The sequence below is a fragment of the Aythya ferina genome (genome assembly GCF_964211825.1).
Source record: "Aythya ferina genome assembly, chromosome: 5".
In the NCBI taxonomy this organism is placed as follows: Eukaryota; Metazoa; Chordata; class Aves; order Anseriformes; family Anatidae; genus Aythya; species Aythya ferina.
The window spans coordinates 12612288-12629249 of NC_140301.1; the positions used below are offsets into that span (position 1 = coordinate 12612288).

The 16962-nt window shown below is 37.0% G+C and overlaps 1 protein-coding gene across 7 annotated transcripts in view; it reads left to right on the plus strand.

Moving 5' to 3' along the window:
* The window catches only part of FUT8 (fucosyltransferase 8), a 101226-nt gene that overhangs the window by 64993 nt on the left and 19271 nt on the right, over positions 1 to 16962 (plus strand). For all 7 annotated transcript variants that reach the window (XM_084522119.1, XM_084522122.1, XM_084522121.1 and 4 more), the window contains one exon: positions 5062 to 5299. In XM_084522119.1, the coding sequence (XP_084378245.1) occupies positions 5062 to 5299 (238 nt within the window). The remainder of the gene's footprint in view (positions 1 to 5061; positions 5300 to 16962) is intronic.

Genomic DNA, 16962 nt, shown 5'->3' on the forward strand with positions numbered 1-16962 from the left:
AGGGATTTTATGATTCACCGTGCCATCTTCCAATAGCAGAATATTTTTTGCTTTCAATTAAATAAAAAACGCAAATCTGACATTTTGTTCAAATTTTGAGGTTAAAAATATTAGCTAGGTAAAAAAAAAAAAATGTTATTAAAGTAGTCCGTAACAGCATAGTCCACCATAGTCATACTAATTAGTTGGGGTGGTGTATGTATACATAAGAGAGACTTCATTCAAAGGTGTCTGCATTTACCAGTGTTTTTGTTGATTTAATCTGTAACTTATTTTTTTTCTGTCTTAAGAAAGTGTATTAAATTTTCTCTCTTCTCATCCCTCCCCCCATTAAAGTTAATAATAGGTGTTTTTAATAAAAGCTGTTATTTTGATTATTTTGATTGCACATCTCTGGCACTTACTAAATTTTTTTGTAAACAGTTTCATTGTGTATTGAACAGTCTTTACAGTTTGATATTGCAAGCTCATCTTGTTTTTTTCAGTTCTTCTCCCATCTTTGTCAGATCATTGAATTAATTGCACAGCAATGGAAGAGAGGACTTGATTCCTTCCCTAAAAGACTAGAAAACAAACAAACAAACAAACAAACAAACAAAAAAAAAACATAAGCAAATGAATGAATCCAATCATTTTAAAAGTTATTCTTTCTGGGCAAAATAGAAAGACTTAGAAATAAAACAAAATAATTAAAGAGGAAAAGCAGATGGCAAGCCAATTTTTCTGACTTTTTTGTGAAGGTATAAAAAGGAATTGAGTTCTTTCTATCATTTCTGTACTTTAAAGAAAATGTAAAAATGATTTGAGTATTTCTTGAGACATGTCTTGTGTCATCTTCATTAACTTTTTAGTAAATTCAGTTTCTGTAAGTATGGTATTAGGGAAATAACCTGTTTACAAAGTGCAGTCACTGCTGATACCTACACAAAGTTTTATTCTAGAATTTGTATATAGTGCATTGAGGAGCTTCATGTGTAGCCCACCTCCATGCTGCAATGTTTTTCTTGTGAAGCATGTTTATTGTAGGAGCATAGGTGTGAGCTAGAGGAATTAACATTAGAGGTAGATAAGGCTAACTCTCTTTCCCTACGGCACACATGGTAGTAATAACATGTAAAATCCAATTCATACTGTTTCTGATTAGCAAAGGAAGAAAACTCCCCACCAATACTGAAGGGGAGCTAGTATGAAAAGAACCCATTACACATTGAAAGTACCGTCATAAGGAAGGGGGAATACAAGATTGTGTGAATTGCGTTTGTGGTAACTAGGATGAGGAAGACCTTTCCTTGACATCATTCTCTCAAAAACTGGGATTTTCCACAAAATCTGTGTGGGACTGTCTCCTCCATGAGACTGTGTAGCATTAAGCAATACAGTATTTATTGAAAATATAAAAATCAACACCTTTTTTTAATTAACATTATTGTATTTATAAGGTTACCTTGTGGTTTGTAGCAGACTGCTCGCCCACTCCAGTCTTAACTATCCTGATTCATTAGATGATATTGCATTTTTCTAAACACTTAACATCTACAAACAAAACAGTCCTTTTTCTTAGTAAAATGTATGGTAAATAGCAGTGTTTACTTGTGCTAGTTTGTCATGTATTTTGGTGGCTAACTGCCCACTTGAAAACAGTAGATGGTTATGAGGCATTTAAGCATTACTTCTGACATCTTTCCCATCTGATCCTGATGGCTCTGTGAATATGCTAATTAAAAGACCCCTGGAGAAGGAGGCTCTTTGAGCAACAAGAGAAGTGGGAGATGGGAAATAGTCCCAAGACTATTTTTACTCTAGTCAAACAATGACAGGGAACATTCCCAGACACTGGAACATAATATTCTATATTCTTAAATAGTTAGAACAGCTCCTGGCACGCTTTCGACTCATATGAAGTAGTTTTCTCCCAAATAGTTTTTTTTGCTGTGCTTCAGAGTTAGCATGCAACACTTTTTATAAATCTGCTGTGTGTGTCTACCCTTTTCTAAGAGATTTAGAGAGTTTAATAACATGGGTGCAGTATATTCTATGCCAGCCAGAATAAGTATCAAGCACATTTGATTTCCCTGTATAGGTATAGCCTATATGTGTTTCAGATGATCACGTTTCTAACAGGTTTGACTTAATTTGATTTTTGCTGCTACTATTGTATGCTAATAATCTGAATGGAAAAATAGCAGAAAATCTAGTTTTGGAGCCACATGTTACATGAAGAAAGTACTGTTGTGTTTCAGCATCTTTGAGTGGTTTACAAATTTAGTGGACCATGGCTTTATTTTATTCAAGAGTCATTCCCTGGGAATAAGAAACAATAATTGAAATCATGACATGAATAATTTGTTTGAGTGCATTAGATCTATTTAGTCTTTTGATTTATTTAGAATATATGTGACTAGAAATATGGTCTGCTCTCATCATTCGTGCTGGTGGTTCCACATAAAATATTGCTATTTGTTTAAGGGAAAAGTAAATACCCACTCAGTAGTGAGTATTTCCCACTATAGGTATAATCTCCCTCCAAACATTTCCCATGTTTTCTCTTTTTTTTTTTTTTTTTTCAACACCAGTTTACATTATTACTTTCCAGGATTTCAGTCTTTCTCTCTCCCTCTCTCTTTTTGGTTTTAATTACAGCTAGAAAATTGAGAAAAAGATCTTGTATTTTAAGTCATTGATTTAAGATGGCTGGTTTTAATACCATGAGCATTCTAAACACTTTGAGACTAACAGATGCAGAAGAATCTCGCGCTATTAGGTAATAATCCAGTCATGATATTTCTTACTGGATAAGAAAACTGTAGATTACAGTCATCTGCACTGAATTATGAGTTATGTACCTGAGGGAAGGCAGTCATCAGTGTGGATACACATATACAGTTGACTTAATACCACTGAGTAACAGGATCTTGGAGTTATCACAGGTAATTCTATGAATTCTATTTCCATGCTCAACAGTATTTAACAGTGGATCTACATGAAGGATGTGCTGTGCAGTTCTAGCTCCATAGTGTCAGGAAGGATATAATAAAACCAGAAAAACCTGAAGAGGAAAGAAACATGGATGATCTAATATATGGAACTGGCAACTCTGAGAACTAAGACTAATAGGTGAAGATTTCAGTCAAAGAGAACTGAGACAGGCATGTGACACACAGAGGTCTACAAAATCTTGATTACTATGGAGAAAGCAAGTAGGGAACCAGAGTCTGGTCTTTTCAGAAGACATATTACAGTTAAAATTAATAAACTTAAATATTCAGAGCAGTCAGTCATAATAGTGTGGAATCTGCTTCAGTTTCTTAATTCTTCTTGTAAAGATGTATAGTGTCAGCATTTCTCTGGTGAACCATAGATACTAAAAATAACTTTTAAATAATTTTATTTAGAGGCTTATGGTTCCTGTTTGGTATATCTCAGCTAAAATAATTTTTAAGTGGATGTAGAGGAGCCATTTTAAATAAGTTATATGAAGAGAAAGTAGCTACCTAAGTCAGTTATTTAAAAGAAGACATTCAAGGTTATTCTTTGAAACAGGCAAACCAATGAACATTAATTGAATCCAAGAATAAACACCACTCTGAGCACTAATGCAGTTTTGTAGATCTGCAATGTAATAGGCGATTTGCCAGATGCAATAAAAAGATGTCAGCCAGACTTCTGTATCTCATTTCTATGTAACTACCTTTCTACGGCCCGTGTACCTCCTTACAAAGTTTGTTAAGTACTAAGAAAAAATTAGGGTGTTAGATTTCTCGCAGAGGAAACCTGAATGTGCTACTTGCCTTGTAACCTAGACAGGCAAGGTCATTTGCAGCCTAAAGGACTGTATACCTTATTAGGGGAGAAGGAGTTGGAAACTGCCAATGCTTAAAAGGTAGAAAATAATTGCATATTTCCCTATTTGGGTGAGTTCAGCTGTATCCATTTAGTGGACACCTTCACCACCACCCCTGATGTTAAATGAAAACCTGAAATGCTGAAGTAACAGAGTGGTTTTTGTTTGTTTGTTGATTTTTGGATCAGAGCTGTTCTCCCCTCCTCTACACATATGAATCCACAAGTTAATTTTTATTTTTAAGTGTTTCATGACTTCAACTATTCAGATTATGTTTAAGATCTTAGTTCTCCAGAAAGTGTTTGCTGGATTTTTGAAAGATCTGATTTGTTCAAAGCTTGAATTATAGAAAATTTCATTTAAAGTCAGTTAGATATGAGAGAGTTTATATTCATGCTTAAATATCAGTATTCTGACAGTTTAGCTGAAAACTAACTTTACATCCTAGGGATTTTATGAAAAAGCTTTTTGGAATGCAGAAGTATATCTAAAGACATGCAAGTATGAATGTATACAGCAAGCAACTGTGTTTTACAGAAAGAAAAACTTAGATTATATTGTTGTTTCATTTACATACCTAAAAATATTTAATGGTTGGTATTTGGTATTCACATCCCACTCACATATGCCTCCTTTGTTGTGCTTTCTTGGATTATAGAAGTATAATGGTACCTTATTTTATAGGTAGTACTCTTATCAATCTGTTCAGCTATGTGTTTTATTTTCTGTATATGGTGTGTAGTAAGTTAGTCTGGGAAGTAGTCCATTAGTAAGTCCATTCTGTAGACAGGTGAAATTTTTTTTTTTTTTTAGAAGTTATGCATACTCATTGAAAAAGAACTAATAAACTTGGAAAAACACCAAAGCAAAATTAAGAAAGCGCATTACAGACCTGAGAATCATGTTAGTTAAATGTGAACTCTGAGTACAAATGTTACGTTCTTCAAACAGATTTACAAATGAGAAAATAATTTAAAATCTTGAAGGTTTTCTATTTTACATTAGGATAGTGAAGTATGCTCAATAACTGTTCATGTTCACTGTGAAGAATCCACATAAAATTTTCATGGAGCTGAGGCTTGCTCATTCATTTTAATGAGATGTATTATAGCAGGACGGCTTGTGTGATTTATGACATTTGACAGTTTTTCACACAAAAAAGTATGTATGCCTTTGTGTATATCTTCTCTTCAGCTTTACTTTTTCATCCATACTTACAGAACCCGAAGGACTGCAGCAAAGCTAAGAAACTTGTGTGTAATATCAACAAAGGCTGCGGCTATGGTTGTCAACTTCATCATGTAGTCTACTGCTTCATGATCGCTTATGGCACTCAGCGAACACTCATTTTAGAGTCTCAGAATTGGCGCTATGCTACTGGTGGTTGGGAAACTGTCTTTAGGCCTGTAAGTGAGACATGTACTGACAGATCCGGTACCACCACTGGACACTGGTCAGGTAAGACTTAACTCAAAAAATTTCTCATAAGTTTTTTTTTTTTGTTTTTTTTTTTCAGCTTCTCTCACGTACAACTGTTTTGATACTTCTTCCTTGATTGTTATGTAGAACATAATAACTATGATTGCAATTGCATACATAAGCATCTTTTAAATTTTATTTATTCAGTGTATTGAAAAAATAATATACTTATTAAGACGCCTCTAGTGCTTTGACAGAGATTTTTTTCTTAATTCAAGTTTTAGGTTTGAAATATAATCCTTCAGGAGTCTGCATCTGTGTTTTGGGACAGGTATGAGTCCAATTTTTGTGGGAAGAGAATAGTAAATAGGGGCTATTGCTGGTAATCTATAGCATGTTTAAAATAAAAAGCAAAATAAATACAATACAAAATAAAAAAGATAATAGTAAAACAATAGGCATTCACACACACCCATACACACCCCAGATTGAAATAACTTCTAATATAAACCAAACTGACTTGAATTTCAAGTTGTAAAAGCAGTGGCAAGGATAAAGACCTTTCTATTTGTAGATCAGTCATAGAATCATAAAACGGTTTGGGTTGGAAAGGACCTTAAGGATCATCTAGTTCACCCCTTCTGCCATGGGCAGGGACACATTCCACTAGACCAGGTTGTTCAAAGCCCCATCCAACCTGGCCTTAAACACTTCCTTGCTGAGAGTGCACTCGATCCCATGTCTATATCATTGACAAAGGTATTGTACCAGTCCCAAGGCAGACTCCTGAGGGACACCACTCATCACAGGCCTCCACCTGGACCTAGAGCCATTGACCACCACTCTCTGGGTGTGGCCTTCAAGCCAATTCCTTTTCCACTGAATGGTCCACCTTTCAAATCCATAGCTCTCCAATTTGGAGATGAAGATGTCATGGGACTGTGTTGAAGGTCTTACAGAGGTTGAGGTAGATGACATCAGTCATTCTTCCCTTGTCAGCTGATTCAGTCACTCCATCACAGAAGGCCACCAGATTGGTCAGGCACCAGTTACCCTTGGTGAAGCTGTGCTGGCTGTCTCGGATCACCTCCTTGTCTCGCATATGCCTTGACATTGCTTCCAGGAGGATCTTTTTCATGATCTTCCCATTTCAACCCTTTTCAAAAATGGGGTTGATGTTTCTTTTTCCAGTCACTGGGGACTTCACCTGACTTCCAAGACTTTTCAAACATGATGGAGGGTGGCTTGGCAACTTCATCAGAGAGTTCTCTCAGGACCCTGGAATGCATGTCATTGGGCCCCATGGGCTTGTACCTGTTCAATTTCATCAGGTGATCTTGACTTGAACCTGATCTTCGATTACAGTGGAAGGGACTTTGCTCCTCCTGCCCTTGCCTAGAGGTTCAGGAGCTCAATAGATATCTTAGAGGTCTAAAATCAACATTTTTTTAGTTTTGCAAAATGCAATTTAAAGATAGCTGCTTAAACATAATTGTGTATTTTACACATCGAGACAGCATTTATACCTTAGGTCTGTTCCTCAAAGCGTCAAGATGCTAAAAAACTTTAGCTAAAAAAATCTAGTTGGAAATGAGATTTTTTTCCAGAAATTAGGTTTTAGAAATGGTTGAATATTTTCTAAAAATAAGTAGATTGAAATGGAAAATGGATATCAAAAATTTCAGCTGAAGTTTTACTCATGCTTGGCAAAGTAAGCAACTGAAACAGCCATCTGGACATAGTCTTGGGTAGTCTGCTCAACGTGACCCCAGAATTTAGTTAGAGGCAGTTTTGTGAGCCTTGCATTTACTATAATAAGCTATAAACCAGTGGAACACTTATGCACACATGGCTTAAAAAGACTACATATTTTCACAAAAGTCTTGAAATAGATAATTATTTCCTGCAGTATGGGCTCTTGCTGATGAAAGTACAAATAATGTTTGCTTTTAGCTCTCTAAAGATATTTTTAATTTAGTCTCTACATCAGGATAACTTGTTTGAAGGCTGAACATGATCTTGGTATGATCAGATTTTCTTCTAATTAATGAATGCCAGTAGTTTGAATTTCAGTGCTCTAGAGAGAGAAAACATTCAGCAAAGAAAGACTTCATCTATGATCCCTACTAGCTAGCCACTAGCACTACAGAGTGTGTTAAATTCTGATCTTCTGAAATGGCGTGATCACTGAGGAAGAATGATACTGACAGTTGATCTGTTGTATTATTTCCAGTGTGGCTTCAGTATGAATCTGCAGAGAACACTTAATTGCCAGTAAATTTGAAAGATATTTTATCTTCCTGAGGTTTTCTATGTTTTTCTTGTCTCCCCAAATTGATATAGATTTTGCTCTCATTTTTCTTTTATTCCCTGTCCTCTCAGTAAGTCTGAAATTCTTAACCAAAATTAAAAGGTTTGTCTGCAGAACTGCACCTTTAACATTTTTTTCTAATGTATTCTGAAATCAGCATGGGATTTCCTAGATGTTTAAAATAAATATATAAAAATGCATTAAAATTTATTATTATTTACATTTATTGTAAACAATATACTCCTACATACTGTACATACAACGCTTTGTATAGAAGATTTTAATAAAAGTTGTTTTTAATTATATATATGTATAATTATTCAAGTGAATACTTGTAGCAGGATATCAGTATAAATTACAGAAATAGGCCAAAAAGTCAGAAAATATAATTTTAAAGAATTGCTTTCCTATAATTTGCAGACAGTGCATAGAATAATAATTGAGTAAATGGTGTTTCTTTCCTATAATGACAAAAATTGTTTAAATCTGTACATTTGCCTTTCTTCTTATCATTTATATAGACTCTTCTTGACACTTATTTTAGTTGTATTATCAACATCGAGTTTTGAGGTTTCCAAAGTCTATCCTGGGCAAAACAATTTAGATAGCAATCTCTTCTACACAGAATTAAGTGTCTTATATGGTCATTCGGTCCACCCCCCCTGCTAAAAGTAGGGCCACCTAGAGCAGGTTTCCCAGGGCCATGACCAGACAGCTTCTGAGTATCTCCAAGCACGGAGACTCCACAGCTTCTCTGGGCAAGCTGTGCTTGTGTTCAGTCACATACACGGTAAAGAAGTGCTTCCTGATGTTCAGATGGAACCTCTTGTGTTTGAGATTTTGCCCATTGCTTCTTTTCCTGTCACTGGGCACCACTGAAAAGAGCCTGGCTCTATCTTCTTCATCTTTACAGTCTCCCCTCAGGTATTTACATGTCCTGTCTCTCCCCCCCTCTTCATCATCTTCGTGACCCTTCAGTGGAGACTTTCTTGTAAGTCCATGTCTCTCTTGTAAGGGTAAAGATTAAGACTCTCTTGTAAGGATATTTTGAGCATGAATATTTTTAATTCCCAGTTTATTTTTAATTCCCAGTTATTTTTAATTCCCAATTTAATTAATTAATTTTAATGTTCTGTTATCATTGCAACGTGCAAAAAAAAAAGAGTAGGCCTCATTTTTACTTGCTGATTTATGACAACTGGGTCATAATTTCCAATATTTCTCCAATAATTTCTCCATTCTCCAATAATACATTGAAGGAGGGCTATAAAACAATCAACTTTAAAAAAAAAAATAAAGAAGAAACAATACACTAAATGGGAAAAGAAAATAGATTAAGGACAGGTCAGTATACAGTTAGACGTCATATCTGCATTACATGGTGGACAATGACATTTGCATGCTTAAATAACAGTATGTGCTTCCATAAAGTGCCAAGCCACTAAGATGAAAGATAGCTTGAAAAAGGAAACCTGAAACAAAGTTTCCTGTGGTAACATTTGAATATTGACTTTGCTGTTTCTAGTCTTGGTTTGAGCAACAAATGCTTTTAAGGCAGGGCTGCCCAGAGGGCACAAAATGGCGGAGCTGTTCATGTTCGGTACACATCCTTGAGTACTTTGTACAGTCTTGGGCCCCTCAGTTCCAGAAGGACATCGAGTCCCTGGAACATATCCAGAGAAGGGCTACAAAACCGGTGAAGGGCCTGGAACACAAGTCCTGTGAGGAGCGGCTGAGGGAACTGGGGGGGTTTGGTCTGGAGAAGAGGAGGCTCAGGGGAGACCTTATTGCTCTCTACAGCTACCTGAAAGGAAGGTGTGGGGAGCTGGGGGTCAGCCTCTTCTCACAGGGGAGGCTTAGGTTAGGAATTAGGAGACATTTCTTCTCAGAACAAGAGGTCAGGCATTGAAACAGGTTGCACAGGGAAGTAGTGGAGTCACTGTCCCTGGGGATGTTTTAAGGAAAGGTTGGACTTGGTGTTTAGGGACATGGTTTGGTGGGTGACATTGGTAGTAGGGTGATCATTGGACCAGAAGATTTTGGAGGTCTTTTCTAACCCTAATGATTTTATGATTCTCTATGATTTGGAGGTAGTGACAGCTTTCAAGTATCGACTGACCTACAATTTTAAAATATAAATTAACTAATATGTTTATATGTATAATTCAAGACAGAAGATACTGTGGGTACACAAAATTAATTTTTAATTTATTAAAGCCAACCAGACAACAGTAATCAAAAGGACTAAATGAAAATTACAAACCCAAACCATAAAAAGTTATTGAGAATCTACTGCAATAAACAAACAAACAAAATTTTTATTCCATGAACTAGGTCTTCCTTGACAGTAATTTTCCTTGTATACAAATCCGATGAATATTTTCTATTAAACTAAAAAAACTTTTGAACTTCTATACATCTGTATTAATTATGTTTTGCTCCCATACTTCACTTGCTCTGTCCTTTTTGTCCTTTTTAAATTTCTGCATTAATCCAACTGTCCTTTGTTTCAGTTGGATTAATGCAGAAATCAAGCTACTGATATATCACGGTTCTGTTTTTTTTTGTTGTTGTTGTTATTGTTTTGTTTTGTCTTTTGAAGGTGTTTTGTAAGATTTAACCAGCTGATTTTACAGTGAAGGAAAACACTTCACATATAGAGAGAAATGAGATGGAGGGAGAGAGAGACTGATCTGTCTTATTGAGCCTACTGTAAGAGATATATTGTCTTAGAGGTCACTGCAAATCTCCTAACAAGAGTTTGAGATGGTTAGAAATTCCGAAAAAGTTCTTTTCTAATGGTTACAAATTGATTTCTTTAGAGTTGAGCTGCTTTGAAATCCTCTTCTGATTAGAAGTCTGAATCAAAAATTTTCAGAGTATGCAATACTCAGAAATAATGAAACTGATAGAGGTGAATGATTTGAAATCATACATTTCCATGTGAAGATCAATAAATGTTTAAAGCAATGCCCAATCAGGTGTAATGAGGCAAAAATTTGAGTATAATTCAAAAGAAGTTACATTCTTTCCAGGTAGAAATTATATATTGTGAGAGACAGGTAAAAGACTTTTGTTCTTTTAAATTTAACTATGTTTAAGCTAGTACTATCACCAACAGTCCTGATAAAAGTACTGTTTGTCTTTTTCTTTCTCGTCACTGAATTCATATTAGGCATAGAATTTTTTTTATCATTGCAAGTCAGTATTTAGTGCTGCTTTTTATGAAATGTACATCAATTACAAAAAACCATAACTTGATGCTTTTGGGATGTCGGAGAAACTGAACACTAGGCTTTTTGTAGCTTTCCATTAATTTAAAAAAGTAATTGTGATCTGGTTATGAAACATGAGTAGAGAAATTTGTATTTTTTTTTCCTGCTAAGAACCAGTTCTTCTCATTAACTTTTATTTTCATCATTCTGATGTAAAACAAGCATAAACAAATGATCTTCAGGACTTTGTTAAGAGAATCATTGAGAAAATAAGTGGTAATATAATGGAACTCTGCTCCAATGTCAATTTGCAGTAAAAAATGCCCCTGGTAAATATATTGGAGTATATTTTTTCCCTTTTGTCCTTCTTTAAGAAGGGTTTACATATATAGACCTGTTCATTGCAGCAGTAAAGAGTCAAGGCTTTGTTTTAGCCCCAAAATAAGTTAAGCTGAAGCCCAAAAGAACATTATTTTTTATAAATTATTTGTATGTTCTTGTTATAATCCTTTGCTTAATATGAAAATGTCTGTCAAAAACAAAAGAAAACAACAGCAATAACAAATGTTGAATTTTCATCTAAATATATATTTCATCTAAAGGATATTTTAGTTACTGTAATACCCATGCTTTTTTTTTTTTTGGTTTGATGGGGGATGGAAAAAAAAAGAGAAATGTAAAGAAACTAAATTTATTTAATGTAGGTTATTGTCTGAAAATTGGAAATTGGTGTCTTTATTACTGTTTCTTTGATACACATTCTCATGCCATTATGATATTACTGTTTACAGAAGCTCCTAAAAGCCTTGTTGTCAGGCAGATTTCCCAGCCTATTTTCCAGGCAGATAGTAACATAGACTTCAAAATCTTGCAGTCAAAATTGAGACCATTCAGATAGACACAGCTGAAAATATTAGTAGGGTGAGTAATTCTATACCTAGTGAAATCGACATGAAAACACTTAACTTGGCTTAATTTTTAAATATAGTGTATGGCAACATTATTGAAGTTTGTAGTCCCATCCTGCTGTTTAGTAGATTGGCATTCATTGCAAACATTGCAGAGAAATGAAGATACTCTCAAAAGTTATTTCTATGCCTGGAGTGGAAGTAGGATCAAGTAGTTATATGTAGAAACAGTTTTTGAAAAAGAACAGCATTGTTCTGTTCAGAGAACTGAGAGTAAGAACAAAACAGAAATATTTAGATGGACTTTCACTTTGAAGGAAACTCCAGGTGTAGAAGTACCACAGTCAGAAAACACCTGCATGATGTCACATAAGATCAAATGGTTTGAGTATCAACATATAGGTATTAATTATCTCCTTAAACAAGTGATAATTAACTCAGTGTTGCTCCATTTGTCCTTTAAATGTTATCCTACTATGTATTTCTTGTCAACAGTAAATATATATATATGTTCTCATATGTTAAAAAAATGTCAGGGCACTTCAAAGATGAACAAGACACTAAAAATTGAAGAGTGTATATCAAGCTGCTTCTGGCATGTGAATTTCTTACCTCTGCTGGGAAGATGATATAGCAATGAATGTTGTCAGTGTCACTTTTTTTTAGATATGAACACAGTAAGAATATCAAGAATTAAATACATTCATTAAGGAAGAAAAGATAAAAAGATGTGGTTTTTTTTTTTTTTTTTTTAATTAAATATAGATACTCTCTTCAGTTGTTGCAACTTGTACTGCAGTAACAGCACTTCACTATATGATATTTTTAAGCCCCAGCCATCTTTATTGCTGCAGTCTTTAGCCATTATTCATCATTATTTTTTAGGTTAAAATTCACCTTGTGTGGTTCTTTGCTTGGTATTTTGTCAGTCTAGGAAAACTTTTCAGACTGAGGATAGTTTTCCTACACATTCTTACGCACAACTTTGCAATTAGGATTACTCTGGCCTTAAAACCCTGCCCTGTTTTAGATATTTGGCTTATATGGATTTTTTTTTTTTTTTTTGGTATACTACTTGTCAACATTTTTTAGATGCAGGGGATGTTTACCTGTAGGTACGACAACTAAATAAGAGCAAAAATGGATCAGAAGTGACTGACCACTTCTCCAAGAGAAAATCATTCAAGAGAAATCATTTCAAGAGAAAAAGGTGCATTGGTCTTCTACCTACATAGCAAGTACATTATTTTGTTAACATTTCATGTGAAACAATATTCATTTAATATTCCTAGGGAAAAAAATACCCACGCAACTTTATTAGAATCTCATCATTTTGGTATTAAATATCTATTGGATACCATCTAACATATTTTGAAGAGAAATCATTAGAACCTATTTTCCTTTATCTGCTATTGCATAAATCCCAAGACAAATCACAAAAACATAGTTATTTTCTTTGCAAGTGCCCTTAACTGCTATAAGAAGCAGTATTATTTTTTTAGAAAAGCTTCTAGTAGTGTGTATATTAACGATACTTTGTTACTGTAGTAGTTGTGAAGAAAAATGTACTTAAATGTGAGTTATATTCCTTGTTATTGATTCTTCCCTTACTTCTTTCCCTTACTTTTTTTTTTTTTTGGAAATGCAAAATTCTGTCTTCAGACCACTTGAAAATAGGCATACACTTTATGACTGAAGACCAGTGAAATTTCCTTTTCCATTATTACAGAATGACCCTCTTTATTTTCCTCTGTTTTACGTTAGCACACAATGGAAGTAGAATGTGTCCCCATTTCTATTAGTTTCTTTTAGCTACCCTGTTGAGGTGAAGCATGCCTCACTGCTATGAATTTCCAACACTATAGCAGTTTTATTCTCTACTGTTTTATTTATGATCAACTAAAACATCTTTTTGTCTATGTGCACCTTGAGGGTTATGTTCCATCTGGACTTGCACATGAAGGCATTTTTACTAATTCATTGGAAGATATGCTCTCGGGGAGTGTTCCAAGTGTTTAAATGTAGGACAAAACAAGATTGTAAGCTGAAGTTATAAACCATTAGCTCAAAAAGGCAATAAATGTCTGTTCTAAAAAGGGAGCACTTAGCTGCTAGTTGGGCAGCCAACTCCAGATATTAAACCCCATTTTCATGACCTGTTGAGAACTTACAGGTCCCCTAAAATATAGGTTGTTTTGGTTTTTTGCCCACTTAAAAATGTTACAGACTTGTATGCACGTCCAGTTAGCTTATACATGACAGAGATCAATCCCTGCAGCTGTTAAATGATTATTAGAAAAGAAAGCTGTTTATCATCCATTCCAGAAAAGACAAACTAATATGCAAAGAAAGTATTTGGAAGTACTTTTGGTTATATAGTAATTAACATTAGGCGCAATCATCTTCAGTGGAATTACTTCAAATTAAATCTGAAATTAGTTTTTCATCAATATTTCTGTAGAGATCTTTTCTATATGTTTTTCTAAGTAATTTCAGCTATCCCTGTGTAAGATCTTACCTTTAAATTGCCAGCTCTTTCAACTGTTTGGGTGAATGAATAAACCTATATAACATGTCAAAACAACCTTTGCATTGTAAATATGTATTTACCTTTGCAAATATATTTTTTATCACATTTTCCAGTAGTCAGTGAACTTGAACTCTTCTTGGATAGGTGCCCTTTTCATATAGGCTGTACAGAAGAAATGGGACATGGTTCAAAAGAAGTTTGAATATATAAAGATAAAGGGAAAATAAATTACTCTTAAGCTTCTTGGGTTCTACTTAGTTTGATTGTCCACTGAAAATACCTTCACTCACTGATAATTTGAAGTCAATTTGTGGAATCACAGTCTTCATCTGTAAACTTTTCAGTTGGCATGCTGGGTATCTAAACAAGTGTGGAAGGGAAAATCTTTACCTTATCATATTCTCTCAAAGTGTCATGGTGATGGCCAAAACAGCTTCTAATATGTAAGTGATAAGAGTGATTTGAAAATATAGTTCCTCATAACATAGTCCATCTGAGCTTAGGGGAATGGAGGCCCTAAAGGCAATTAATAGGTACTGCTGCTTTAGTTTTGCTTGCTATTTCAGAGGCAGAAATGGACATGCCCAGTTCATGTTTTCATTAGGTCCAAGAGTGACAACATACAATAAAATCTTGTTAGTTATAAGGACAGTAAGATCACTACTTATGTTGCATTTTTGGTTATATGTGGGATTTTCAAAGATCCAAAATGACATGGGAAAATAAATACTATCGAAAGTAAATGAATGGAACTTGTGTTACAAGACACACTGGTAGTTTAAGAGCTGTGGAAGTTATAACTTTGCTGGAGCAGAAATAAGAGACCCAGCAAATATTTTCCTTTTGGTAAGACTGATAAAATAGTATACTTGGCAGAGAATTTATTTAGCTGTTTCCTGAGAGAGCAAATGTTTTGTCATCATGCTATACCTTCCGATTTGCTACTTTCTTCTTCTAACTTACTACAGCTTCTAAATATTGGACCAGTTTTAGCTAAATTTGAAAGAAAGCCGTAGGTTTTGTTAAGATTCAGTAAGGATCATCAAAATGGGTAGCCTGGGTATGTGCACGTAGCCACAGAAGCCAATATTCAGACCAATACGCAGGTAAGAAACAGTGACAGACTTATCACAAATGTCACTTTTCAATAGCAGGTGGTGGAGAGGAGAGGAGAGGAGAGGAGAGGAGAGGAGAGGAGAGGAGAGGAGAGGAGAGGAGAGGAGAGGAGAGGAGAGGAGAGGAGAGGAGAGGAGAGGAGAGGAGAGGAGAGGAGAGGAGAGGAGAGGAGAGGAGAGGAGAGGAGAGGAGAGGAGAGGAGAGGAGAGGAGAGGAGAGGAGAGGAGAGGAGAGGAGAGGAGAGGAGAGGAGAGGAGAGGAGAGGAGAGGAGAGGAGAGGAGAGGAGAGGAGAGGAGAGGAGAGGAGAGGAGAGGAGAGGAGAGGAGAGGAGAGGAGAGGAGAGGAGAGGAGAGGAGAGGAGAGGAGAGGAGAGGAGAGGAGAGGAGAGGAGAGGAGAGGAGAGGAGAGGAGAGGAGAGGAGAGGAGAGGAGAGGAGAGGAGAGGAGAGGAGAGGAGAGGAGAGGAGAGGAGAGGAGAGGAGAGGAGAGGAGAGGAGAGGAGAGGAGAGGAGAGGAGAGGAGAGGAGAGGAGAGGAGAGGAGAGGAGAGGAGAGGAGAGGAGAGGAGAGGAGAGGAGAGGAGAGGAGAGGAGAGGAGAGGAGAGGAGAGGAGAGGAGAGGAGAGGAGAGGAGAGGAGAGGAGAGGAGAGGAGAGGAGAGGAGAGGAGAGGAGAGGAGAGGAGAGGAGAGGAGAGGAGAGGAGAGGAGAGGAGAGGAGAGGAGAGGAGAGGAGAGGAGAGGAGAGGAGAGGAGAGGAGAGGAGAGGAGAGGAGAGGAGAGGAGAGGAGAGGAGAGGAGAGGAGAGGAGAGGAGAGGAGAGGAGAGGAGAGGAGAGGAGAGGAGAGGAGAGGAGAGGAGAGGAGAGGAGAGGAGAGGAGAGGAGAGGAGAGGAGAGGAGAGGAGAGGAGAGGAGAGGAGAGGAGAGGAGAGGAGAGGAGAGGAGAGGAGAGGAGAGGAGAGGAGAGGAGAGGAGAGGAGAGGAGAGGAGAGGAGAGGAGAGGAGAGGAGAGGAGAGGAGAGGAGAGGAGAGGAGAGGAGAGGAGAGGAGAGGAGAGGAGAGGAGAGGAGAGGAGAGGAGAGGAGAGGAGAGGAGAGGAGAGGAGAGGAGAGGAGAGGAGAGGAGAGGAGAGGAGAGGAGAGGAGAGGAGAGGAGAGGAGAGGAGAGGAGAGGAGAGGAGAGGAGAGGAGAGGAGAGGAGAGGAGAGGAGAGGAGAGGAGAGGAGAGGAGAGGAGAGGAGAGGAGAGGAGAGGAGAGGAGAGGAGAGGAGAGGAGAGGAGAGGAGAGGAGAGGAGAGGAGAGGAGAGGAGAGGAGAGGAGAGGAGAGGAGAGGAGAGGAGAGGAGAGGAGAGGAGAGGAGAGGAGAGGAGAGGAGAGGAGAGGAGAGGAGAGGAGAGGAGAGGAGAGGAGAGGAGAGGAGAGGAGAGGAGAGGAGAGGAGAGGAGAGGAGAGGAGAGGAGAGGAGAGGAGAGGAGAGGAGAGGAGAGGAGAGGAGAGGAGAGGAGAGGAGAGGAGAGGAGAGGAGAGGAGAGGAGAGGAGAGGAGAGGAGAGGAGAGGAGAGGAGAGGAGAGGAGAGGAGAGGAGAGGAGAGGAGAGGAGAGGAGAGGAGAGGAGAGGAGAGGAG